Raw genomic sequence first — 25,306 nt, 5'->3', positions numbered from 1 at the left:
TCGCCTCAGAAGACAACTCTCACTGCCCAGTATTATTTTTAGAAGAACAGGGATGTGCCGGCACACGAATGGCCCAGGCGCCTTCTTTACGCATTCCCTCTGGTCTTGATGTACCTGATCATACGCTTCCTCAAAGGGGCCAGGAGGCTTAACCCGCCTCGACCTCCCTCTATCCCCGCCTGGGACCTATCTGCGGTCCTCAGGGCTCTAATGGGAACCCCTTTGAGCCGCTTTAGCCGGCTGACCTAAAGCCACTTTCGCTCAAGACCGCACTCCTACTAGCCCTAGCGTCGGTGAAGCTGGTAGGTAATTTACAAGCGCTCTCCATGAACACTTCCTGCCTTGAGTTTGGGCCCAACGACTCCAGAGTCGTCCTCAAACTGAGACATGGTTATGTACCCAAGGTGCTCTTGGCTCTTCCCCCGTCAGAAGACGATAGAGACTTGAATTTACTCTGCCCAGTCAGGGATCTCAGAGTCTATTTAGAGCATTCTGCCCCGTTCAGGCAGTCGGAACAGCTCTTTGTATTCTTTCAGTCGCCACACCAAAGGGTCCCCCGGTCACGAAGCTGAGATTATCACGATAGATAGTAGAGGCTATCTCTTTAGCCTAGGCATGGTCAAGTGGTGTACCAATTGAATACATTTGTGCGGTGGCCAGCTGGTCTACATTTGTAAGATTTTACAACTTGGAAGTGCCGGCCCTGCAGGCACGAATCTTTTCTATATAGGAGGTCTTGACCCCTGTTGGGCCCAAAACTCTACATATCCCCTCGAGGGCCCCGTCTCATCCGGTCCCCGTTGGATTCTGACTTTAGTTCTACTATAGGTCTCGGGCTTCTCAGCTGGTGGTCAGAGCGAAGTCATTAGCTAATAGCACGCGTTTTAAAATGGGTTCCCATAGCTTATAGCTATGCAATATGAGTGAACCCTTCTCGAAAGGGAACCGAGATTACGTTAATAACCGAGTACGTTTCTGTCTCCTTCTGCTCACTTTCTCACATTATAATGAACTTATTTTTTTTTTATTTAGAGGCAGAAAAGCCAAAATCCTCCACCTAAACATTTCATTTTCACTAAATTAACATACAGAAATTAATATGATAATCAAACTAATAGAAACCGTATAATCATAACAACAGCCAATATCAAAAACCAGTAATTCATAATAATAATAATACATTTTAAGAATTATAAATAAGAATGATGATGATATTTATTTTTAATTCAGTTCAAGTTTATTTGTTTAGTGTTTTTCACAATACATATTGTTTCAAATCTTAAGACAAATGTTTGTTTGTTTTCGGTTAAACAGACACAATTACAACCTGTGCTCGTAATGATTACAATACAAAAATAATATCATATTAGAATAAAATGCGACAGTTATGCGTGTCGATCCAGAGTTGTTGCAATTTTTGCAATTAATTCTTCAAAGTTAATAATAAAACCACGTCTATTTTCACAGAACCTTTCATGTATTAAATGCAGCCTAAAATGCTGAGCAGATCAGAATATGAAAACATGAAGGAAAATGTTGCAAAGACTGAACCGTACACGTGTGAAATATAGCAAAATGATGCATGAAAAGGAAAACACATGTAATAAACTGTGCGGTGGGAAAATGTTTGTTTGGGGGCAGATTTCCAGATTTCCTTCTGTCTGTCTGTTTGAGGTCTGACATGTTGAGACACATCGAGCAGACGCTCTGACTGTGTGTGTGTGTGTGTGTGCCAGTGACAGAGCTGTATCAATGAAAGTGTGTATGAATGAACCGTGTGTGTGTGTGTGTGTGTGTGTGTGTGTGTGTGAGAGGTGTGGCTCTCACTGTCATAAACTCGTGCTGTTTCTGGAGTAGCGTCACATTCATCAGGAGACGCGAGCAGGTAAAACTCTCTCATCAGTAACTTCATTATAATGTCTTTATCATCATGTTATTCTCAAGCTTTATTCCTATAGTGCTTTATACAGTACCGATGTTTTAAAGCAGCTTCACAGTGATAGTGTTGGCAGTAGTAGCTGGTTATGAGTTGAAATGAGGAGAAGATGCTGAACTCTGACACATAAAGCTGAAGAAACAGGAACCTTTAACATCCAGCAATATTTCCATTGCACTAAAGCTTCTGTACTGTGGGAAAGGGTTCTTTAGATTTTTCATGTTCTTCACACTAAGAACTAATAGTTGATGACTGAAAGGTTCTTCAGGAAACAGAAATGTTTTTTTGGTCGTTTTGGAAGCTTTATTTGTAGCAAGTGTAGTCAGAAGTGTCTTATGAAGATTTAAAAACTATAAAGACTCATAAATCCACCAGATCATGATCCGCTTTAAATCTCCTGACGTCAGCGTGACTTTAAATACGGCTAGTAAATATCATTATCATCTTAGTATGAAACCATTGAGTCTATGAGACGCTGTCTGTCTGTCATTGTGTGTGTTTGTGTGTGTGTGTGTGTGTGTGTGTGTGTGTGTGTGTGTGTGTGTGTGTGTGTGTGTGTGTTTGTGGGAGGTTGTGGGTTCGTGCCAGACTGTGTGTGATTGTCTGTTTTCAGAGAACTTCTGGCAGACAGTTAAACCTGTTTTCATCACAAATCACACACACACACACACACACACACACACACACACACACACACACACACACACACACACACACACACACACACACACACACACACACACTCCAGCTGTCAACAGATCTTTACAGCTGGAATCTTGAGTCTTCCTGTACGTATGAACACACACACACACACACACACACACACACACACACCAACCAATCTAAATGAACATCATAGTCTTCTATTGCTTAATAGAAAATCCATTATGACGACACAAACTTTAATTGAATATATGTTTTGCTATATGTATTTTACGGATGGGTTACATGATGGTTTAGATGTTTGTGTCAGCTTGAGATTTAACTCACTCTTGGAAATGTAATTTTCAATTTCTTCCCCAAATATAGCAAAATACACACTATATACAGTAGTCAACATTTGAAGTGGATCAAAAAGTTAATCAAAGTTGTCTAAGACAAGAACGGGTATTGTTCAAAACTCATGTATAACTTTGATGAAAGGTTTTGATCCACTTCAAATGTTGACTACTGTATATATATATATATCATCATTTTCTGCTGAAGTACTTCTGAAATTCAGATGTGTCTATCAAGTTCAGACATGTTTACTGTGTGTGTGTGTGTGTGTGTGTGTGTGTGTGTGTGTGTGTGTGTGTGTGTGTGTGTGTGTGTGTGTGTGTGTGTGTGTGTTTGAGCATCCAGGTGTGAGCGAGCGAGAGAGCTGTTATCATCAGGAGTGTGTGTGTGTGTGTGTGTGTGTGTGTGTATGTCCTCAGAAATATAATAAAAGTAACTGATGGCATTTGAAGAGCTCCTCACTGAAAGGCTCATTTCGGTCACAGAATAAAACAAAAAAAACATTATTTGCCACTTTTTATCTCACAATTCTGACTTACTTTCTTGCAATTTAAAGCACAGTTAACTCTTAAATTTTATTAAGTGTCAGAAACAAACTTGAACAGGTTTGTGTGAAGGGAAGGTTGAGGTTTAGTGGACTAATACTGTTATCAATGAGCCGTCCTCACTAATTAAGTCAAACCAGAGTGTGTGTGTGTGTGTGGTTTGTGCTGAGGTGTGTGTTTTGAGATCACAGATGCATTAAGGTGGCGTCTAACTAGTCGACTCAAAACAACTTAATTGTGGTCGGTGAGTCTCACCCGCCTGAAATCTCCTCAACCCGATCCAGCCTGAATAAACCAGCATCTCCGAGTTAGGATGCAGATCTCGGAGGAACTTTACACTTAACACACTGAGCGTGTTTGATGGAGAAAGACACAGATTTCAGTCAATGCAGGTAGACTGCAGAAAAACAGCATCATGGATGATCGTGTTTGTGTCTGAACTGAAGTATGGTTGACGCGAGCAGAACCGTGTGAAAGAAGCTCACTGGTCAGAGAGAGCCGTTTCAGACTCTGGGTTAGGCTAGTAGGGTCATGACGGCCGGGCCAACTCCCTGCGATGATGTAAAGGAAGCTCATGTGTGTATTAGAGGTCGGTGTGTTAATGCGGGTTTGCAGACGCTCATCAGGAACACAGAGACAGCACTTCTGCTCCACAGTGACGCTTTGAGATCAACACTTCATCTGCAGACGGAGAGGGGACACACACTCCCACACTACACAAATGTGCACTAAAATATATAAACGGACGAGTATGAGAAAACACAAGCGCTCGAGTTAATATCTGACCAGGACTGTAATGCGTTTATAATGGCATATGACAGAGTAAATGTGTTTCTGCAGTCAAAGCGCTCACACTTTATTTCCACAGTCCACTTCAGACATTCTACTAACTACAAGTAACCTTTCAACTACATGTCAACTAACTCTCATTAGAGTATTAGTAGACTGTAGTAGACCGTTGCCAAGTTTCTTACAGTCAGTACAATATATGTTGGGGGACAATAAAGTGTTATCAGATATTAAGCAGACAGGCTACTAATACTCTAATGACAGTTTGTTGACATGTAGTTGGAAAATTACTTGTAGTTAGTAGAACATCTAAAGTGGACTATCGAAAAAACAGCCAAAAAACTGGATCTTTATTTTAACAGAATTAGGACTTTTCATATACAGTCAAACCAAACTGTATTCAGACACCTTCAACATTTCTCACAATATCACAGTTTATTCGCTATAGTTTAGACAATCGTAATAAAATATGAGCAGAACTCAGTTGATATTTGACTGGTTTTGTCCGTCCTTCTGTTAGACTCTCACACATGAATTATGTTGAATATCTGTCAGCTGTTAAATTTAACTACACAATTAGATAATACCAGTTTAGCTCAACCAGTTACCAAGCAATGCTTCATGTTGTTCAGTCTGTGGTGTAAAAAGCTGCATTAGTTATTAAAGAAAAAACACTTCAGCAAAACATGATCAGCTCAAAGTGTCCCAATCATTTTTGCTCCTGAATTATTTATACATTTTACAGGTAGTCGCTGTATTAAGAATATTTGGGTATATGTCACTGTTTACTTTATTCTGCTCTCCTCACTTACATAAATGAACTATAGTGTCCTACACACACTAGTGAAAAAATATCAAAAATTATATCTGTTGTCTGAATAATTTTTGATTTGACTGCATCTCATTTTTGCCCATGTCTCCTTTTTGAAGAAGTCAATCCTGTAATGAATTTAAACAAGCTCAGACAAAAAATGTATTCAAGATAGAGGCAAGAAAAATGTTGATTATAAATGAATATTTTTATGACATGAGATGTAGGAGTTTGCCTGAATTCCCATTGTTGAATCTCAGCTGGTGCCGGACCACAGGATACGTTAAAACTAAGTGTCATCGTTCAGCTCAGCTGATCTCAAATCAGCACTATCGTCAAATACGATTGACTGTTAGCATACAGTTTTGATTGGCGGTATGGTTCAGTTTTGGGTAGCTTAGCATGGATAAGGGCGGGAGAGTAGTAATAACCCCCCTTAGGGGGACAGAACAGAACCAACATGAATTTATGCAGATATCTTTAATTAATTTTAATGTACGACATAATTTGAGAATTTACAGGAGGAGCTGGGGAGGGAGGAGGGTAATCCGTTCCTCAGAAACACGACAGTTGCTGATAATACTGAAGGAGCTTATATATGTATACAGTGATAGAGTCGTATTCATATAGGTCGAGGATCAGCTGAGAGTCACTGATGCGAGCTCGACTAACGTGACCTGCCAGGACTGACGCTACACTTGATGTGACTAATGACGGCAGAATCATTCTTGAATCATTCAAACGGATGTGTTTGTGTGTGTGTTTTTCTGACGGTGATGTTCTGTGCTTTCACAGGTGATATCAGATTCCCATTCACAGTCATGTGGTGATACGGTGTCTCCCTCTCACACACACACCATGGCGCACCCGTACGACCCCTGGTTGCGCGCCGGGCCGCCTCAGGACGAGGTAAGCGTGTCTGGCTGGTGGGACGTGCACACTGGAGCCGCGGCGGGTTGGATGGACCTTCAGGGGGCGGGGCTGGGATCGGGGCCAGGGCAAGGCGGGGCCATGGGCTCCTACACGGTCGACCCTCAGATGTGCTGCCTGCCTCCCTCCAGCTCCGCCCACTCCGGCTCCGCCCACTCCGGCCTGCACTTCCCGCCGGAGGGCTTCAAGATGGAGCCGCTGACGCAGGATCTGCTGCCGTTCCCGCAGGCCTCGTCGTCGTACTCCCCAGAGGAGCCGCAGGACGCCGCGGGTTCTTCCGCTCGGCCCAGATCGCAGCGGCGTTCGGGCGGTCGCGCTCCCGGTCAGGCCTCCTGCCGCTGCCCCAACTGCCTGAGCGCCGAGTCCCTGGGAAGCAGCGGCGGAGACAAGCGCAAGCACCTGCACAACTGCCACATCCCCGGCTGCGGGAAGGCGTATGTGAAGACGTCGCACCTCAAAGCGCACCTGCGCTGGCACAGCGGCGACCGGCCCTTCGTCTGCAACTGGCTGTTCTGCGGCAAACGCTTCACCCGCTCGGACGAGCTGCAGCGCCACCTGCAGACGCACACTGGTGCCAAGCGCTTCGGCTGCAGCTCGTGCCCGCGCGTCTTCCTGCGCGCTGACCACCTAGCCAAACATGTGCGCGTGCACGAGACGCCATGCCAACCGGCCGAAGAGACTCACCCGGCGACGGGGAGCAGCGCCAGTGCAACGTCGCTGCTTAGAGTCAAGACGGAATCAGAGAACGGCGACGACGACACACCGAATGGCTAATCGCGCAGCGGTTCTGATAAACGCTACTCAGAGATGTGCTGTTCTGAAACCGACTGATATGAACTATATTCAAATCTGTAAATGATCTGTAGAAGGTGGCATTATCATGTAACACGTAACATAATGCTTTTATTTCTTCAGTTTTATTTATATTTGTACATTTTGTGTTTCAATCTCTTAAATTAACTTAAAGATGTTAAAGTGTGTGTGTGTGTGTGTGTGTGTGTGTGTGTGTGTGTGTGTGTGTGTGTGTGTGTGTGTGTGTGTGTGTGTGTGTGTGTGTGTGTGTGTGTTTGTTTTAATGTTACTGTAATCTCGAGTTTTGTAGTGAGGATATGTAATTAGTTTGAATAAATATAAAGCATTTTGATAATTTTTCATATGTCTTGTGAAAGTGTCATAAAAACATCAAACAATAAACAGATTAGGCAAAATCTCATTCAATTAACTCATTTATTATACTATGATTGATTGTTTTTTTTTCTTGACCACCAATCTTCTATACAAAGGTTATACTTACAGAACACTTTGATTTGAGATTAAAGAAACAGTAAATATATAAAAAATTATACAGTGTATCATAAAAAGGGTTATTTACATAAAGTACAAATTAAGTCAGTAGACAAAAGACAGAAAATATTATCATACAACTTCATTAAAAAATTTAAGAATCTTCAGTTTTAAAGTCTCCTTCAAAATTAACATACTCAGATTCATTTGTTTTCTTGAATTGCATGAGAACCACCATCATATTTTCATACTTTTCAGGATGTTTTCGGTTATAAAACCCACACTACACACAAACACACATACAGATTGGCTTGAGGATTTGAGAGGTGAATGATGACATCATGTGTGAGGTGATCTGATTGGTTCTTACCTTCAGCAGCAGGATCAATATGGCAATGAGTAGGATGACCCCGCCCCCTGCACCAGTGCACACGATCAGCATTAGACTGGGTGGAACGACAAACTCCACCTTCACTGCAATCTGAGAGGAACAGAGAGAAACTCATCACAACCAACTCTACAAACGTTGATCATCTTTAAATGATGGATGGAGGAGTGAGATGTGGGTACCTGTGATTTGTGAGGGTCGTCCTGCGGAGTGAAGAGGAAATAGTTAGAAATATGACGGAGCAGTGTCTGTATCTGTAATACTGTAACAGTGACGTCAGTCATGAACTCCTGCAGGTCTGTGGTGAGAATTCAGGTTGACACTGACAATCACAAGCTGATCAGCACAAGCACAACATCAGTTATGGCAAGGGGACAGATTTCTGTGACTCATCACCTTCAGGCCGGTCGACGTCTGGTTGTAGCGGCTTCTGTTGTAGTGGAGCTCGGCGCTGAAGTCCAAGACAAAATCCTCTCTGAACTCGTGGAAGGAGTATCTCTACAGCAGAAGAAACAGAGTCTGATTTCAGAGTTACTCCATCTTAAACTGGTGTTTGTCTGTGTTCGTCACTCACGCTCTCGTATTTCTTCACGTTCTGGAGAGCTGCGTCCGCCCTCAGGATGAAGTGAACTACTGAAGATTTCTGCAGATCAAACTGGACACACTCGAACTTCCCGCAGTGACCGTCCTGAAACATCAACACAACACTGAGAACTGAAACACTGACACCAATAAAACAGAGAATCAACTGAACTAAACAGATGAAATCCAACAGACAGAAGATGCGTTTACTGTGACTGCTTGTGATCGGATCTTAAAGGGATCAATCACCCAAAGATTATTATTTTGTCATTGTTTGTTCAGCCTCATGTTGTTTGAAACATGTTTAATAAATATTGCTTTTTAAATAACCTTCCTAATCAGTTTAATCTCCTCAGAATGCCAGATAGCTTAGAAGAACTCGATGTTGCAACAGAAACTATTGACTCTCTCTCTTTTCCAGCACTTTAGACACAGTTGCTCCATTAAAGAAAATATTCCAACGCCGTGGTACAACGAGCACACTCGAGCCCTCAAGAGAGCCGCCAGAAAAATGGAGCGAAACTGGAAGAAAACAAAACTAGAGGTGTTTCGCATTTCTTGGAAGGAAAGTGTTATTGCATACAGAAAGGCCTTAAAAACTGCTAGATCTGCTCATTTTTCGACTCTTTTTAAAGAAAACAAACACAACCCTAGATATTTATTTGATACAGTGGCCAAATTAACGAGAATCTTCAACCCCAAGCAGCACAGCAGTAATGACTTTATAAACTTTTTTACTTGCAAGATGGATAATATCAGGGAGAAAATTATAACAATGCAACCGTCTACTACAGTATCGCATCAGAAGGAAAGGAAAAATTCCATTCATTCATTGCAATAGGAGAGGAAGAATTGCCTGACCTCTTTAAATCATCTTAATCGACAACATGTATGTTAGACCCAATACCAACTAAGCTACTTTCTAGCATCAGTAAAACCGCATTCTTCCATCTTAAAAATATATCTAAACTACGTCATATGCTTTCAATGACAAATGCATAACAGTTAGTTCATGCGTTCATGACATCAAGGCTAGATTATTGTAATGCTCTACTGGGTGGTTGCCCTGCACGCTTAATAAACAAACTACAGCTAGTTCAAAACGCAGCCGCTCGAGTTCTTACCAGAACCAGGAAGTACAACCATATTAGCCCGGTTCTGTCAACACTGCATTGGCTCCCTATTAAACATCGTATACTAGAATATATAAATCGACTGCTGGCGGTGGATCCTTTTCCTATTTAGCACCAAAATGCATAATTCTCCTGTTGTCATTGCTTTGAAACAATATTTTTTAAAAAGCGCTATATAAATAAAGGTGACTTGACATGACATGAGAGTGAGTAAATGATGACAGAATGATCATGTTTTGGGTGAACGATCCCTTTAACAGCAGCTGTAAAAGGGTCTATGATCCCTTACCTGCGGTTTGATGAATCCACACGGCTCTGCTGAGTTCTGTAGAGAAGAACAGAAGATGCTTATTCAGCAAAACACATGCTGGTTTGATGGTATGAGCTGATGAACGAGTGACGCACCTCCTGCATGCTGAAGATCTGAGATGTTAAAATCACATGTGTAGTTTGACAGGACAGCGTGAGCTTGAGCGACACCGGCAGATCTTTAACACCCAGATTCTCCACCTGTGGACACAAACACACAGACACACAGCAATCTGATCGCATTAAGCCCAAAACAACACGATGAAGCTGTAGATGTGTGTTTGACTCTCTGACCTTGTAGACGATTTTGAGAGGTTTAGGACCTCTGTCCTCCAGAGAGAAGTTCATATACGTCACAGATTCTTCAGCCGCTCTGACAAACACAATATAATACAACTGATAGTACAACCCTAACAGGTAATAACACTGTTTAGACAGAACAGAGAAGGACGTTTAGATGTAGAGCTTTCAATCATTCAGAGATGAAGAGCAGAAACAGAAGAAAATAAATTAAATAAATGCCACTCACAGACTGATCGCCAGATCAACAGCAAACTGAACCGGGACGCTCCTCCTCACCACCGGATCGCTGATGTTTCCATTATTATCACTGTGAACAAACATACAGAAGTTACTCATGACTGAACATGAAATCATTCTTCATAACCTGGAACATTTTCACTTCATCTCTGCTGAACATTACTATTATGAAACAGCCCTGAAAACAAACAAATCTGTCAAATTCAGGCTCATTCACCTGTTAGCTGTGATCATCATCTCCATCCTGTCGGACCAGTCGTAATCCCATTTCGCCATACGAAAGGTTGCCAGAAACTGAGTCTAGAAGACAGTAGAAATCACAGATGTTTGTAGCATTGCCAAGAGAATGGTTGAAAAACATTAACCTCGTTATCATCTCTCACATATTTTTGACCTCTAGAATGTAAAAGAGAGAATGGTCATTTTCGGGGTGAACTGTCCCTTTAAGAGAAGCGAGCGGACCGGAGAGCGAGCGCGTTCCCGTGAAACTAAAACAGACGTTATTCCTCTGAGAATCTCCGCAGGATCCGTTACTAGTTTCAGGTAATTTACACATATATTCCTTTGATTTACAGATATATCTATTATTCTTTTACAGAGTAAAAGACTTGGGAAAGACATAATATATGGCATATATTAATGTGACCGAGACCCAGTAGCACTGACTCTGACAGGAGCGGAAATTAACGTTCAAAAATACCACCAAAATCAGCACAAATGGTCACAAAATTCAAAATTTTGGGCGAAAAATGCCTGTATGAGTTCTCTTTACACACACACACACACACACACACACACACACACACACACACACACACACACACACACACACATACATACACACACACACACACACAATGCCTCGATGCAGTAATAAACCATAATCGATTATAGTACTGACGTTTCTCTGAAGTCATTCGTAGCGTGTGAACTTGGAAACACAAGAGCCGAAAACACAAAAGCGAGTAATAAAAAATTAACCCACTATTTTAACATTTACAGTGTGCGAGTGTCCGAGTGTGTGTGTGTGTGTGTGTGTGTGTGTGTGTGTGTGTGTGTGTGTGTGTGTGTGTGTGTTTTCCTATCTCATTCTGTCTGTTTATATGTACAGATATATCTGCCTATGCAGCAGCTTGTTTTCTCACTCAGCATCATGTGTAAATATGGTTGTATTGTCTATTTTTTTCATTAACCTGTGCAACTCTGCAGGGTCAAAAGTGCTTTATAAATGTATAGTAATAGTCTCTTTCAGCTGTTGCACAAATGTGCTCCAAACTCATATAGAGCGGCTGGGAAAGCTGTGCAACTGTGGCATTGGCTGTACAGCCTTGAACTATCTGAAAAGATGGTCTGCACTTTCCTCATGTCTTGTCTCCTGCTTTGTTGGGGGGTTAATTCATGTATGTTACATGTGTAGGAGAAGCAGAAGCATGTCTTAAATGCTCACAGCAATGTCTGTGAATGTATTTTGCAGAAGCAAGTCTTGGTACTTGCTCTACAGCAGCGTAGCAGATCTATTCCACCAAGACCAAATGCGTCAACATTTCCATATCCATTACCATTGCAATCTCTATTACCATTCCAATCTCCCGAGAGTTGTCATGACAGAAATATATTTCTTAAAAATTGCAGTAGGCTATATTCACATCATACTTAATGTATTAAAAAGTGACAAGACTTATTTGAGTAGCAGAATGAAATCTGATCTAGTCTGTTGAGAGTTTATCAGTCAATTATATCGCATGTATAGGTACAGTAGCCTATACTTCAGCAGATATTTAGATATTAATGCCAAAAGCATTTTCAGAAGGTTTTTTCAGTTGTTGACAGTCCTTAGTGTGACGTGTGGACAGCGGTACCTTAATGGTGTCAAATTTTGAGAGCGAGAGGCCTTCTGGGTAGTGCAGCACTATGCTGGTGTTGAAGGAGTCGTCGCCTGGGTTGGCCAGCGATACGAGGACAGTGAAATGAGCTTGATTCACCACCACTAACGTGTCGTTCCTGAAGAACAAACCAAACGCAGAATCTTCATCACATTCTCATGTTTAATTCAAATCAAGAAGAATGGAAATATTCAGGAGCATTTACAGACATATGTGACCGATCACGGAAAGTAGGGACACAAGTCGGTTTTGGGGCATTTTGAGTTATTCACAGATTCTGAAAGTGTAGTCTCAAAGCTTTCCAACGATGTTTAACACATGGAAATCTGATAATATTTGGAGATGTTGTGGCCATTTGAAGGTAGGCACACAAAAAAGCTAAAAGGGGAGAAAACAGCCTCAAAAGATTGTGCAGTTCTCACCTCTCTCTGCTGCTGGGGGTGACAATAGGGCTCATTTACATCTCATTTAGATAAGCCATACCCCCTGTAAAGCTGTAAAGCACAGGGGGGAGCAAAAAGGTCAGGAAAATGTGCCATCAAAGAAAAAAAAAAGTTTGCAAACAGGTAATAAATAAATGTCTCTTAGCATCTACCGATAAAACTGTATAGGCAACTCTTATGTACACTGAATAAAAAATAAGATAAACTCTAGAGAATGTTAAAATCAGAAACAGGATGTGCTATGTGATTTTATATATATATATATATATATATATATATATATATATATATATGCTGGGCAGTAGCTAATATTAAGAAATATGTTGTGCTTTTACTTTTAAAAATGTTGGTAACGTTACAGTTAATGCTTACAAACATTGAAGATTTTGAATACAGAAGTTACATTTGTAATGGTGTATTTTCATTTAGATGTGGTATTATTATTTGTGCAGTAGCTAAGATTAATTACTGCATAAATTAATTAAGATTATTAAGTAATAAATTCATTTTAAGACAGCATGGAATAGATTGTAGAATATGCTGTTAGCTATAATTTGGATGGTATAGTACCATGAGCCACAATTAAAGTCTTGTGACACTCATGGCAGGCGTTATTGTTGTTGTTGTCGAGTTTCTGCGCGCCGATTGCTTTGGGCCGGGCCTAGTCAAAGTCCAGGGCTGTTTTTTAGTCCCCGTCCGTCCCTACATACAGTATAGGAGTATGCATCAGAATAGATTTTATTGCCATTGTCAATGAAAGGTTTTATAGACTAGGAATTTTCTTCGGTGTACTCATGCAACATGAAACACAAACTTTTGCTAATGATAAAAAATAAGCAATAAACTGGTTGATTGATATATTCTTTTTTTATTTTCCATAAGCAAATCAATCAAACATTGTTTAGAGTGCTTTTCATACAAGAATGTAAAACTAAATTCAGGTGGTTGGTTGATAAAGTGACATTGCAGGTGTTGTAAACAAGAAAAAAGGTCTTTGTGACACAGTCCAAAGAAATTACATTCGCATCCTCTTCTGTGGACTCTTCTGTGTTGTGACCCTTGGCGCTGGGCATGTGATGTCTCTTGCCTCGTCAGCACAGAATGGCCTGATTTTTTCATATAGATAGTTCTGCCTGTCAATTTTCAGTCCAGGTGGGGCCAGGACAGGAAGACCGTCGACAGGGGGCAGATCTGCTCCGTCGCGCAGTAGCTGATATTCGACAGGTTGTGCATCACGGTGACTTTTTGCAAGCACCACACCTGGTCTCTTGGCTTCAAAGCTGTGACAGAAAAAGCACATAAGACATTTTAAACATGGCAAAGTATTTTCTTATAAAAAAACTGTCATGTGTATGTTGTTGCTATGTTATATTGTATGTACACAATGTGAAAGTTTCAATTACCTGAAGTGCTGATAACTCTTGATCTGTGGGAGTCTACGGAAGTGGCGAGTCAGATGCTGCTGCCAGTCGAAGGTCTGGACTAAAACTTTGCCCTCTGCCGTTCCAACAAGCTGTGGGATATTGAGGCGACTCACAGGAGAGCTGTTTTCCACAACCTGATGACAAAAAAGAGAAGAGAGGAAGAAAAAAAAAATCTTCAGTTAAATGTTTCATTGAAGCAGAACAGAAAACAGCACTGAAGTCATTAAAGCAAAGTAAAGTTAAAGTACCTCAGCGATGTCTGCCAAAGTGTTGACTCTTGTCTTCATGTAGGCTTGCTTGATGAGTCCAAAGCCACAGTCAGGGGAAAACTTGGTGTGGCCAGCAATAAGGAAGTGGATTTCAATTTTATCGTGAAGCTTGTGTCCAACCCGCCAGGCAAGGTACCAGAGCATGAAGTTGTTCTTGTTCTGCCCACTGCAGTTGTCACAATGAAGATCCACCTCTGTTTCTCCAACTCCAAAGTTGCAGAAGAAATGATGCATGTAGCTGATGACTTCATTGCTTCCCTTAGTAGATGACATGCCTTCATCAATCAGGTAATTCACCTGTTTCTGCAGCCCTTCACATGAAACACCAAATAGGCCACATTTCCGTGGGGTCAGGAAGTACATTGGTCCTGGCTGGAGAGGGTTTGAGGGAAAGTGTAACTGTAGGAGACAGAGGGAGAGAGGGAACTTGGATTAGATTAAATTAAATTTGCATCTATTCATAATTGTCTAATAAAGATAAACCTTACTATATTGATGCTATTCTGCATTTGCACTATTTATTCTCATGCACCAAATCGCCCTTTAAGGGACATTAATGAAGTAAAGTGAAGTAAATGTGTGTGAAATATTACCTGCTGAGCAAAATCAAAACTGTAATGCATCCTAATCTTCTTGCTTGCTGGTAGGGATGGTCCAAAAGACAGGTTAGAGCCAGAGCAAATCTTTCTGCAGGCAGCAGTCATGTCGTTGTACACAGCCCTCTCTTTCTGCACAAGGGAAAGATGATCTTGTTGCTTCTTTACTGCTTCAGACTTTCTATCATCTGGGAGTTTGCACTTCGTATCAGCTGCTCGTTATTGCTTTGGCACTGCCAGCAGAGATCTGTGCGTGGCCGGCAACTTTTGATGTGTGGGAGAAGTCGGTTCCACAGTGCTTTGAAGCTGGTTTTACAAACTGCACGCTCACCTGAAAAACAGATATTGCTTATGGTTAATTGTATTGTAATTGCTAATAGTGCTCCGCATTATTTCACTTTATAAGCACTCAATTTTAAATCAATGTTTACACATACCAAGCTCCTTAGCAGACTTCACGTAGAGACGCCACACTGAGGCCTTGGACACATGAGTTGGCAGCAACTTCACATGCCAATCCTTATGCCCAGGCTGTCGGCCAGGCAGCATGATGGCATTGTCTTCTGCATAGTTTTTTATGAAGTCCACAACTCTGTTGATATCCTCAGGGCTGATGAACCTGGCTGGTGGACGTGGCAGTGAGTGCTTCTTCCTCAAACGTGGTCTTGCCCCATTCTCCTCATAGTGTTTGACTATATCAGCCAGGGTGTCTCTGCCAATGCTGAAAAAAGGGGGGAAAAAAGAAAAAACGTTTAACATCATGGTCTTGCTAACAGGCATCTTGTCACCTATATCAAAATGTATTGTACAAATTATAGGTACTTTTACTTTACTGAAGTAAATTTTATGATGAATACTTTTTACTTTTACTTACTTTAGAGCTTGTATCTGTACTTCCTGGTTTAGTCTTGTTTTAGTCCTGGTTTAGACCTCACAGTTAGTGGTTAGACCTGGTTCGAGTCAAAGGATTAAAAAAATCCTGTACATTAAACTCTTCATAAATACTTTTACTTTTGACTTATAATGCACATTTTACGGCTACGTATACTTTATACTTTTACTTAAGTAGGAATTTAATCTGATACATTTACGATTACGTTAGTAAATCCTTGGTAAGAATATTAAGTAGTACTTCCTCCACCACTGGCTAAAATTATTAGCATCACAATCAATTCAAGAATGCTAACAGGCAGGTTTACCTGGGATAAGTTAAGTCATTAACACCAGTCAATTCAAGCAATTGAAGCATTATTCAAATTAATAGCAGAAGCTCACATTACCATCTTAAAGCTCATTATAGTAATGGGGGTTTTGGCAAGTGATATGGTGCTAACGATTAGCAGCTAACGTTACAACTAAAACGACAGTCCTGAGCTAGCTAAAAACAATAGGTAGGTATTGGAAGGTCTAAACATGGACTAAACATGAGCTGAACTTAGAATGAACTTAAAACGACAAACTTTGATGTTTATGGAAACTCACCCCATAAGAAACAGAAAAGTATTCTTGCAGATCTCGTTGCCTCCAATGAAATAAGTCGTTCGGGCACACTTTCTCTTTGTCGGGGTCTTCTTTGTGGATGTAACCATCTCCGAAGTTTGCACTGTGCGTCTGTTTGCCTCTAAATGTCCAATAATTCGCATGTCCTGCCACTCTTTTTCCGCAGCTAAAGAATCCAGCCGTATGTTGTACATAATGTCTGGAGAAAGCTTCTGGCTACAAGACTGTCTCCCATGCAGAGAGTTCTCTTTTCTCCTCGTGTAACATTTACAGTCAAAGTTACGGATTTTCCCCATTTCTCTATCTATATCCCCATCAAATGTTACTATCGATATAGCCTCTGATATCTTACGGTCCAACTCGTCTGACGCCAGTCCGATACATTCTTCCTCGTCTTCATCTTCGCTCAGTTGTAGATTAGGGATATTATTCAGTCTTATCATGCCACTTTCATCGTCGCTCAGATCGTCTTCAGAATCAGTGAACGCTTGTTCATAAGCATCCGGCTTGTCGAAGAAGTACTTCAAAACATTTTAATTGTAACGGCCACGGTTCAGCTCGTCTGCGACATTCTTTGCGGCGTCCATCTTCATTGAATTTTGATATCAGATAGAGCCGGCTAGAGCGCTGCATAATTAAGTAGCCACGCTGTTGGGGGGCAGGGGCAAAAGCGCCGGCGGCTATTCAGTATGGAAATACACACAGACAATGACACGCCCCTACTGCATGCTAGAATCTCCGAAAAACAAGCCGATTTCAACCTCAAAATGTACGCTTTTGAATATACCAATACTGTTATCTCAAACATGGAGAGGCTTCTTCATGATCTCAACTAACAGATTCTGCAAAAAAGCGGAAATCACCAATTTTGGAAAAAAACGCTTGTTTCTCATTTTGCTCGCAAGTTGTGCTGCCGACTTGTGTCACTGCTTTCCGTGACGGGTCACATATTTCACATTAGTATCATGTCTGATGTATCTATCAGTGGTTTCTCACGTAAAACTGAAGTTCAGCTTCAGATCGGCCACACAGCTGTTATTTGAATTACAGTTCCTTTGAAACGGCACCTAATAACATACAAAACAGAAACTTTTATAGAGCTTTTGAATGTTGCAGAAACTTTATACAGTAAAGCTGAAGGACCTGATATTTATAGACAGAGAAAGACATGTATTTAACAAGCCTATAGTGTATAAATTGTGATGTCAGAAGTTCAGCTCACCTCGACATACTCCTTTGTCCTACTGTGAATGTCAAGGATAGCCGTGGAGTTTCCAGAAAGCATCTCGGTTTGTGAGAAATTGATTTGTATCTTCAGCGGAGACACTGTGTCTGTAATGCATTTCTAAAATAAAAATATAATTTGCTGTTAAACCGAACCTGCTGCGATTGGCTGAAGCTGTGATAGATGAAACGTACTGGCATGAAGATGGGGAAGCTGAAACAGGAGATCCCAGAATCCAGCCGGACGAACTTCTGCAGAGTCTTGGATGACGGATCACTCTGATAGAAGAATCCTCGATTGATTCTTCTCATCACATCAACATTCAGGTTCAGAGAAACATTCAGGTTCTTCTCGAGAGATCCTGAGAGAGATGAGAGGAGTAAGTCATATGGAGGCCATGCTCTTCATGTGACAGAGACTCTGAGATGTCTTTGACGTTACCACTGCTACTGGTCCGCTCCTTCACCGTGAAACACGAAGTGAGATTAAACGCATTAAACTTTTCGTCACCCGGGCATTCAAAGTAGATCAGACTGATTTCATTGGGACTGAAACTGAGCTGCGCAGATACAGACATCACAGGCCGAGCCCTGAGAAGAGAGAGAAAAGAGTTAATAGCTAATGATACAGTGAGACTAACTGGGCCTAGAAAAACTTGACCAACTCAAACTGATAGTTAGTTTGCTCAAATCATTGCATTAATTCTCCAAACTAAAGGTTCAATTACAAACTGGCCACTGAAGTGACTGTATTCAAACAGAGCCAGAGTTCATAAATGAGACGTTGTGTTTAGACTATAAGAGAATCTTTCCATCATTTTGTAAATGTGTTGTGAAATGTCCTACTTGAGCAGCACGATCCCTCCTTTAGCTCCGATCACGACATCTGTCAGATTATCATCGCTCATGTCCATCTGACCGGACAGAGACACTCCAAACTGCTGCAGACCGGGTAGAACCGAGTGTGCTGGGATCCGCTGAACACACACACACACACACACAGATCTACTGTGCTAAAGCGGTTCATCATTGTACACGTTTATCCTGCCATGTCTTTCTGTTTATCTGAGAAGATTGGGCTCGTCTGGGATTCTGGGTTAAACTGGGCACAAACACAGTGTTTGGGATTGAGGGAACTAAAGCAAACTCTCACCTGAGGAGCGTGTTCAGTGTTTATTCCATGTGTCCTGTCGCCCAGGTAGATGTAGACGACTCCCTCTCCTTCGTTCTCAAGCGGAGCCCCGACTGCCACATCTGACAGGCCGTCCCCATTCAGGTCCTTTAGTGAAGCCAGAGATGCAGCAAATCTGCCGGTGTTTGACTCATTCAGTGTCTTCTGAAAATACTACAGAGAGAGAGACCATAATCTTTATTCGTCTGCACATGACCAGCGCCAAAACAATGTATTTCCATGACTTTAATGCGATAGTCCGTCACCGGGAACCTATTACAATGGCAATCCCCTCGGAGCAGGGTTGGACAACTTCGTTCCTGGAGGGCCACTATCCACAGCTCCAACCCTAATCAAACACACCTGAACCAGCTAATCAATGTTTACAGGATAACTAGAAAGCCACGGGCAGGAGAGTGTTTTATCAGGTTTGGAGCCAAACTCTGCAGGACAGTTTCCCTCCAGGACCGAAGTTGCCCATCGCTGCACTAGAGTAACGTATTGGTGATGACTAGCAACCTTCCAGTCACAGGCCCTGAACATTAACCACATGTGTTTCTGTACTTATTAATGGAGAATATTGTGAATCTGTCCATACCTCCTCTGATAAAGCGTAGACGTACAGCCTCCCTTCTGCCCTCGGCCGAGACTGGTGAAATAACGGAGCTCCGACCAGAAGGAAATCTGACTCTCCATCCGAGTCCACATCCAACAGATTCAGAGACGCACCAAAATACGAGCCAATCTGATGCCAAATATGAATCAAAATTAATGTAATTGCACTCTAGCATGATCTTTATAGCCTGATGTTCACAGAAGAAATATGAAAACAACATGTTCCACTAACACTTCACAAACAGTCACACAATACTTCCTGCCTCCATGTTGAACACTAGAAACTGAAGCGGTCTATGCAGAAATGATTTGACTCTTTTCCCTGTTTTATACACCGATGTAGAGCTCATAATGTAAGTGAAATACTTGTTATTACTGATAATTAAAACTTACAAAATGCTAAATATCATGTGGGGTCTTCTGCATTTATAATATTCAGAATAACTTATTCAGTTAGCCCTATTTTTTTTATTGAAATAGCCTAGATGTAATACTTTAATTCTGTTAACTTTGCTACAGTTAGAATATTACAGCTGCTACAGTAAGTGATAGCTAGGGCATTGCTAAGTGGTTGCTAACTAGCTGCTAGAGTGTTGCTTGCTGATTGCTTGGATGTTTTGGGTAACTTGTAGGGTGGTTGCTTAGCAGTTGCTAGGGGGTGGTTACTAGGTTGTTGCTAGGCAACTGAGTGGTTGGTAGATGGCCGCTGAGGATTTTAATATGGTTTCAATGGTTTTGCAAGAGTGTTTCTAAGTGGTTGCTTCTTGGTGGACTGTTGGATTTGGGGGGCTCTGCTCTTGCTGATGGAGAGTGTTAATATCATGTCAGAGGATTCTTCTTCACTAACTTGTTCTCCAGCGATGTTCCTCGTCACTGTCCATGTGTTTTCATTCTTGGTGAAGAGGGTCACCAGACCCTTGTGTTCGGCCCGCGGCGCCCCAGAGAACAGAAGAGAGACGCCGCCTCTCATTCCCAGAACAGCAGAGTAACCTGAACATCATCAGCATCATTAACCCTCTGGGGTCCTATGTGTTTTTGGGGTCCTGGAGGTGTTCTGACATGCTCTAACATTTGTGCTTTTTTCAGTTATTTATAAACATGTTAATGGCAAAGGTGTAAATTCACTCTATATAGCACAAACAGGGCTACCATAATATGTTAGCAAGATGTATGTACATGTTTGTATTTTTGAGAGAATATTGTTTATGCATGGTTATTGAAAAAACTAAAACTTAAAGTCTCTGAAATAAGGCCACAAAACACATACTAAATATGTGTCCACAAGACTTTTGACTAATGGATGTTCTCGCCTAGGATTTTTGCTTCAAAATGAATGCACAGACACTTTATCAGACAAGGAATGAACAACAGCTTTAACATACCCATGTACGAGTCTTTACTGACAGATGGATCCTTAATCTCAGTCTCTTTAAATCCAGATCCTGATCCAGTCACTTCATATAGAGATCCACGCCAGTCATTAGATCCAACCGAACCCACAATCACAGAGTCCTGAAACAAACTCAGCAGCTTCAGTCTCAGCATATTGACACATTACATACAATAATCACCAGAGAATCTTAAAAACAGCTCTTGTGATCTGATTGGTTGCTTTACGCAATTTCTTAGAGTCAGTAGCTGTGTCCCAAAGTGAAGGCTTCATCCTTCGAAGGACGCACCATGCCAGGACTCACCACACCATTCCAGGTGTTCCCGATTACCGCTCCTGGCGCCAAGCAACGGTGCGAGAGTACAGCTGCCATCCTGATAATTCATTTTATATAATTGAGTAAACAGCTATGGAGCCAGAATTGGCTTTTTTCATTTTTATGTTTTATATTTTACTGGAGGACATGGTGAGGATGTTTCACTCATGTATTTTCGGCTTAGCCAAGACCATGGCCAGAGCTGGTGCTGCGTCCCGATTTAGAGGCTGCGTCCTGACTCCTGAATCGCCGGATTACACTTTAAACTGTTCAAGTATTTGGCGTTAATTTACGTAAATAATGTAATAAATTATGAAAAGAAAAGAAAACATTATATTTAAGGTTCAAATGTTCACTTATATCTTACCTTGATGCGATTATGTAGGGTAGTGTATTATTTTTATTATGTACATAAATGGACCATGGTGAATATATTTACACAGGGTTTCAACCCCGTAATACGGAGCCGGGAAGTCGCCTGTGGGGAAACACAAAACAATCCGTGGCAATCCCTTACCATTAGTTTATAAACTGTAGGCTACTCACAAATTCTTAAACTGTTCCCTCGGTTTAACAAATCGTGCACACGGATTAATAAAACGTACCCACGAGTTCCTAATCCGCGCTCTCAGATTTTGCAATCCGTACCCGGGTCAATGACTTGGCGTGTCAATTCCGGTGTCCAAAGCATATTAGTTACATTCCATGTGTCGCCTAGTATATTTGACATAATTGACGCCGCGCCTACTGTCACAGATCGTGCAGCAGGGTATTTTCCTGTCAAGGACACAAGGTGTATACTTTTACATGTCACGTTGGGCGACGTTCCTCTCGTTACTATATTTTAGTCTGTGAATGATTCCACAGGACGATACATTCGATTTCATTTCATTCAGGTAATACATTTTACAACCAAACAGATTATTACGCCACGATAGCACTACTAAAAAGTATGACATTATCCGTTTTTTGGACATATACATTAATTTATAAGCTACAAAAAAAAAAACGCTTCAGAGCGTCGGCGCACTGGCAAAGGTTAACAGGTTAAATAAGCTCACGTTACCATTGTGTACAGTTTATGAAATGAACACCCGCCATCCCGCGGTAATGTGTGTGTATTGCGCAGGGGCATAGTCACACGAATAGTTTACGTGTTTTGTTTAAAAAGGGGAAGGCTATTGCCAGTAAAGGCAGGTTCACATAAAATCATTATGACATATGACATTATTTTTGATCTAACGAGCATCTGGTTTGGCGATGCAAAAACGGACTGTAGTCTATATGTCGTGCTTATTGTTTTTTTCTTCTTCTAATTAGCCTATGGAAATAAAAACGAAGAAAACATGTTACTTGTTCAATTGATAAACATTTTGTTTGATGACAAATCGCTAAGGATGAAATTGGCCTCCCTTTCTGTCATTGTGAGTGTGTGTTTTCTTTTTCTTTTTTTTTGAACGATATCCGACTTTTGCTGCTCTATTGTCGAATGGCAGTTTTGGCAGAAATTCACATCCCTACGCGAGGCGAACTATTCTCAAAGACTTACTTTTAGTCATTGTTTGGGCAGCACACATATTCTGAATGCCTTCGGCAGAATTCAAATGAGCCATTTTAGTCTTGATTAATTCCAAGATTACAGTGAGATTAATCTAGATTAAAAAAATTAAAGCAATTAAACTGTTAATTAATAATTTATAAAGCATTGATAGACATTAATAATCAGTTTATAAATACAGCTATACATGCTTTGTTCTTGATTTATAAGCATATCTATAATGTGTTTAATAGTTCTATTTTCATACTTTGTTAATGATCAATTTATAATTTCTAAATGAAGTATAGCATTATTTACAAACCAGTTATTTGGGAGTTGATAAGTGATTCTTAAGATCACTTAGAAAGTGTGAGTAAATGTAGTAAATTCAGGTAGTTATAAAGACATCTTATAAAAAACATTGTTTAGACATAGCCTATAGTAATAGTTACTTAGTGTGTTAGTAAATGCTTTATTAACGTGTATCTCTACTATAATTCAGGGTTAATTTAGGTAGTTATAAAGCATTTAGTAGTGGTCAGTTAACTATTTTGTGAGCTCATCTAAAGTGAAGACTAGTTATGCCTTGTAAAGCATTTATAAATGTTTAAATTTAACAGATTTAAAGGCTGTTAAATATTTCTATGTTCTGAATCACTGTGTTGTGTTTGTTTCCTTTTTCTGTTTAGAAGATAACTGAGTCTTTAAATCTCCTTTATAAATGCTTTACAAGGCATAACTAGTCCTCACTTTAGATGAGCTCACAAAATAGTTAACTGACCACTACTAAATGCTTTATAACTACCTAAATTAACCCTGAATTATAGTAGAGATACACGTTAAAAAAGCATTTACTAACACATTAAGTAACTATTGCTATATGTCTAAACAATCATATGTATGAATGTACATTTTAATAGTTTATTAATCATTTACATACACTTTCTAAGTGATCTTATGAACCACTGACAGTTCCTACATAACTGGTTTGTAAATAATGCAATACTTAATGCAATACTTAATTTAGAAATGATGAATTGATAAATAATAGTATGAAAATACAATTATTAAACATTATAGATATGCTTGTAAATCAAGAATAAAGCATTTATAGCTGTATTTATAAAATATGTGAATGTTTTATCACAAAATGTATGAAATGCTGTTGCATTTAAGTGTTGGCTGAATTAATCAATTTACATTAAAAAAAAACGTTGAACCCGTATTTGTGTGTTAGATTTCACAATTCTGTTTTTTTGTTGAGTTAAAACAAGTCTTATTTACTTTATTGGAAAACATCTTTAAACATTTCCCAGCTGTTTTTTTTTTTATTTGGTTCTGAATTTTGAGTTATCAGCAGCCAAAAATGAGCCCATGTCTATATGAAATACAAATTGATTATATTAATTATTATTAAAATGTAGTTTTCCGAGCACTAATTGTTTGTTGAGCTCCAATTATGGATATCAGTACATTTGTATATGCCAACAATGGTAGAAATGTAATTAATTTAAAAATTCATTACGTTACCCAGGAATGACATTTTCATGGGAAAAAAGATCTGATTCAACAAAAAAATTGGTTAATTACATTCTTGAAATGTGTACATGTCATCGCATTACATACACAACACTCTAATAAATATAGAAAGTCCTAAAATTGGAAATTTTTGCCAGTTTTATTTTTAAATCCTTATCCGTCATTCACCCACCCACAAATTCATAAACCGTGTCCACGCTTTCGCAATCCGTTCCACGGGTTTGTAAACTGTACTCACAGATTTGTGCCCTCTCCCCCAGTCTGTGCCGGATGATTCAACCAGGCCTCTTGTTTAGGTGGGTTATTTCTTGAATTTGGTAAAAAACGACATTTAGGCTACTTGTATCTTTTAAGTCAATTTTTTGGGAGGAAAAAGCTCAGTATAATAGAATAAGCAAAAAAAGACTTGACATATAAAAAAGAATTATGACACAAACACAAGGTTAGGTTATATAAAAATAAAACATTCATAAATTAATTTATGATCAACATACGGACCCATGTTAATTGTTCATTATAAACTAGTGTTTTCTAAATCCGTGTCGGCTGCAAACATATCTCCATCTCTGCGGTAAAGCGGATTCGCCTTTAGAGAGAAATGCACCTTTCATACGGATTACTACATAATCAGACGGTATTTGGTTTCGATTCAAATTTGTTAGTTTAAAAGTGGACATTTCAAGCTTTATATAGGAAGGCTATATTTTGTTTCAGTTCATTTATGAGACGCTGATTGTTCTTTTATTTTACAAAAGCACAATGTTTTCTTATTGTGAGTTTAGACGAATAAAAGTAGTTGCGAATGATGTATTATTCTTTTCTGTATGACCAGAAATGTCAGAGTATTTTAAGTTGTTTCCACTGTTGATAGGAAAATGCAAGTGTTTGCCATGCAGTGCGCGCTCCACACTCCACACACACACCCGGATATGCTCAAAATCTTGGGTTTATCTGTGATAATCTTAGCCCTGTATTATTATTGTCTAATTTGTCTAATTTATGACTGACATTTGACTAATTGCTTTGTTCCTTTTTTGGATAAAAGCGTCTTCTAAATATGTAGCCCAAAATGTAATAATAATAATGATAAGTATTATTATTTGCATTTATAACTATAAATGAGTTCACTGAAGACAGTAATATGTTAATGATA

The 25,306-nt window shown here is 40.1% G+C and overlaps 1 protein-coding gene and 1 pseudogene across 2 annotated transcripts in view; one reads left to right on the top strand and one right to left on the bottom strand.

Annotated features, from left to right (window-relative positions):
* Positions 1-1,831: 1,831 nt before the first annotated feature.
* On the top strand, positions 1,832-7,223 carry sp6 (Sp6 transcription factor). Its single transcript, XM_077238005.1, has 2 exons — positions 1,832-1,885; positions 5,876-7,223. Exon 2 carries the CDS (start codon positions 5,939-5,941, stop codon positions 6,782-6,784), a length of 846 nt encoding a protein of 281 aa, XP_077094120.1. The 5' UTR covers positions 1,832-1,885; positions 5,876-5,938; the 3' UTR covers positions 6,785-7,223.
* Positions 7,219-25,306, bottom strand: part of LOC143746133 (integrin alpha-L-like) — a 145,741-nt pseudogene continuing 127,653 nt past the window's right edge. The window contains exons 11-30 of the transcript XR_013206450.1: positions 20,754-20,883; positions 20,219-20,361; positions 19,355-19,501; positions 18,739-18,930; positions 18,432-18,562; positions 18,028-18,176; positions 17,781-17,947; positions 17,584-17,706; positions 17,358-17,428; positions 12,106-12,247; positions 10,464-10,546; positions 10,236-10,316; positions 10,001-10,079; positions 9,803-9,907; positions 9,687-9,722; positions 8,257-8,370; positions 8,079-8,180; positions 7,865-7,885; positions 7,665-7,775; positions 7,219-7,577 (exon numbers count right to left, since the gene is read on the bottom strand). The product of XR_013206450.1 is annotated as an integrin alpha-L-like (transcript). The remainder of the gene's footprint in view (positions 7,578-7,664; positions 7,776-7,864; positions 7,886-8,078; positions 8,181-8,256; positions 8,371-9,686; positions 9,723-9,802; positions 9,908-10,000; positions 10,080-10,235; positions 10,317-10,463; positions 10,547-12,105; positions 12,248-17,357; positions 17,429-17,583; positions 17,707-17,780; positions 17,948-18,027; positions 18,177-18,431; positions 18,563-18,738; positions 18,931-19,354; positions 19,502-20,218; positions 20,362-20,753; positions 20,884-25,306) is intronic.

The sequence above is a fragment of the Siphateles boraxobius genome, unplaced genomic scaffold (genome assembly GCF_051911475.1).
Source record: "Siphateles boraxobius isolate OS27281-9 unplaced genomic scaffold, OSU_SipBor_1 10, whole genome shotgun sequence".
NCBI classification, from domain to species: domain Eukaryota; kingdom Metazoa; phylum Chordata; class Actinopteri; order Cypriniformes; family Leuciscidae; genus Siphateles; species Siphateles boraxobius.
Note: the sequence above shows the minus strand (reverse complement) of the source record. Positions and strands in the feature narration are given on the sequence as shown.

Bases quoted from the DNA above. Each gene is read 5' to 3' on its own strand.
- sp6 (XM_077238005.1), top strand. From the start codon at position 5,939: ATGGCGCACCCGTACGACCCCTGGTTGCGCGCCGGGCCGCCTCAGGAC.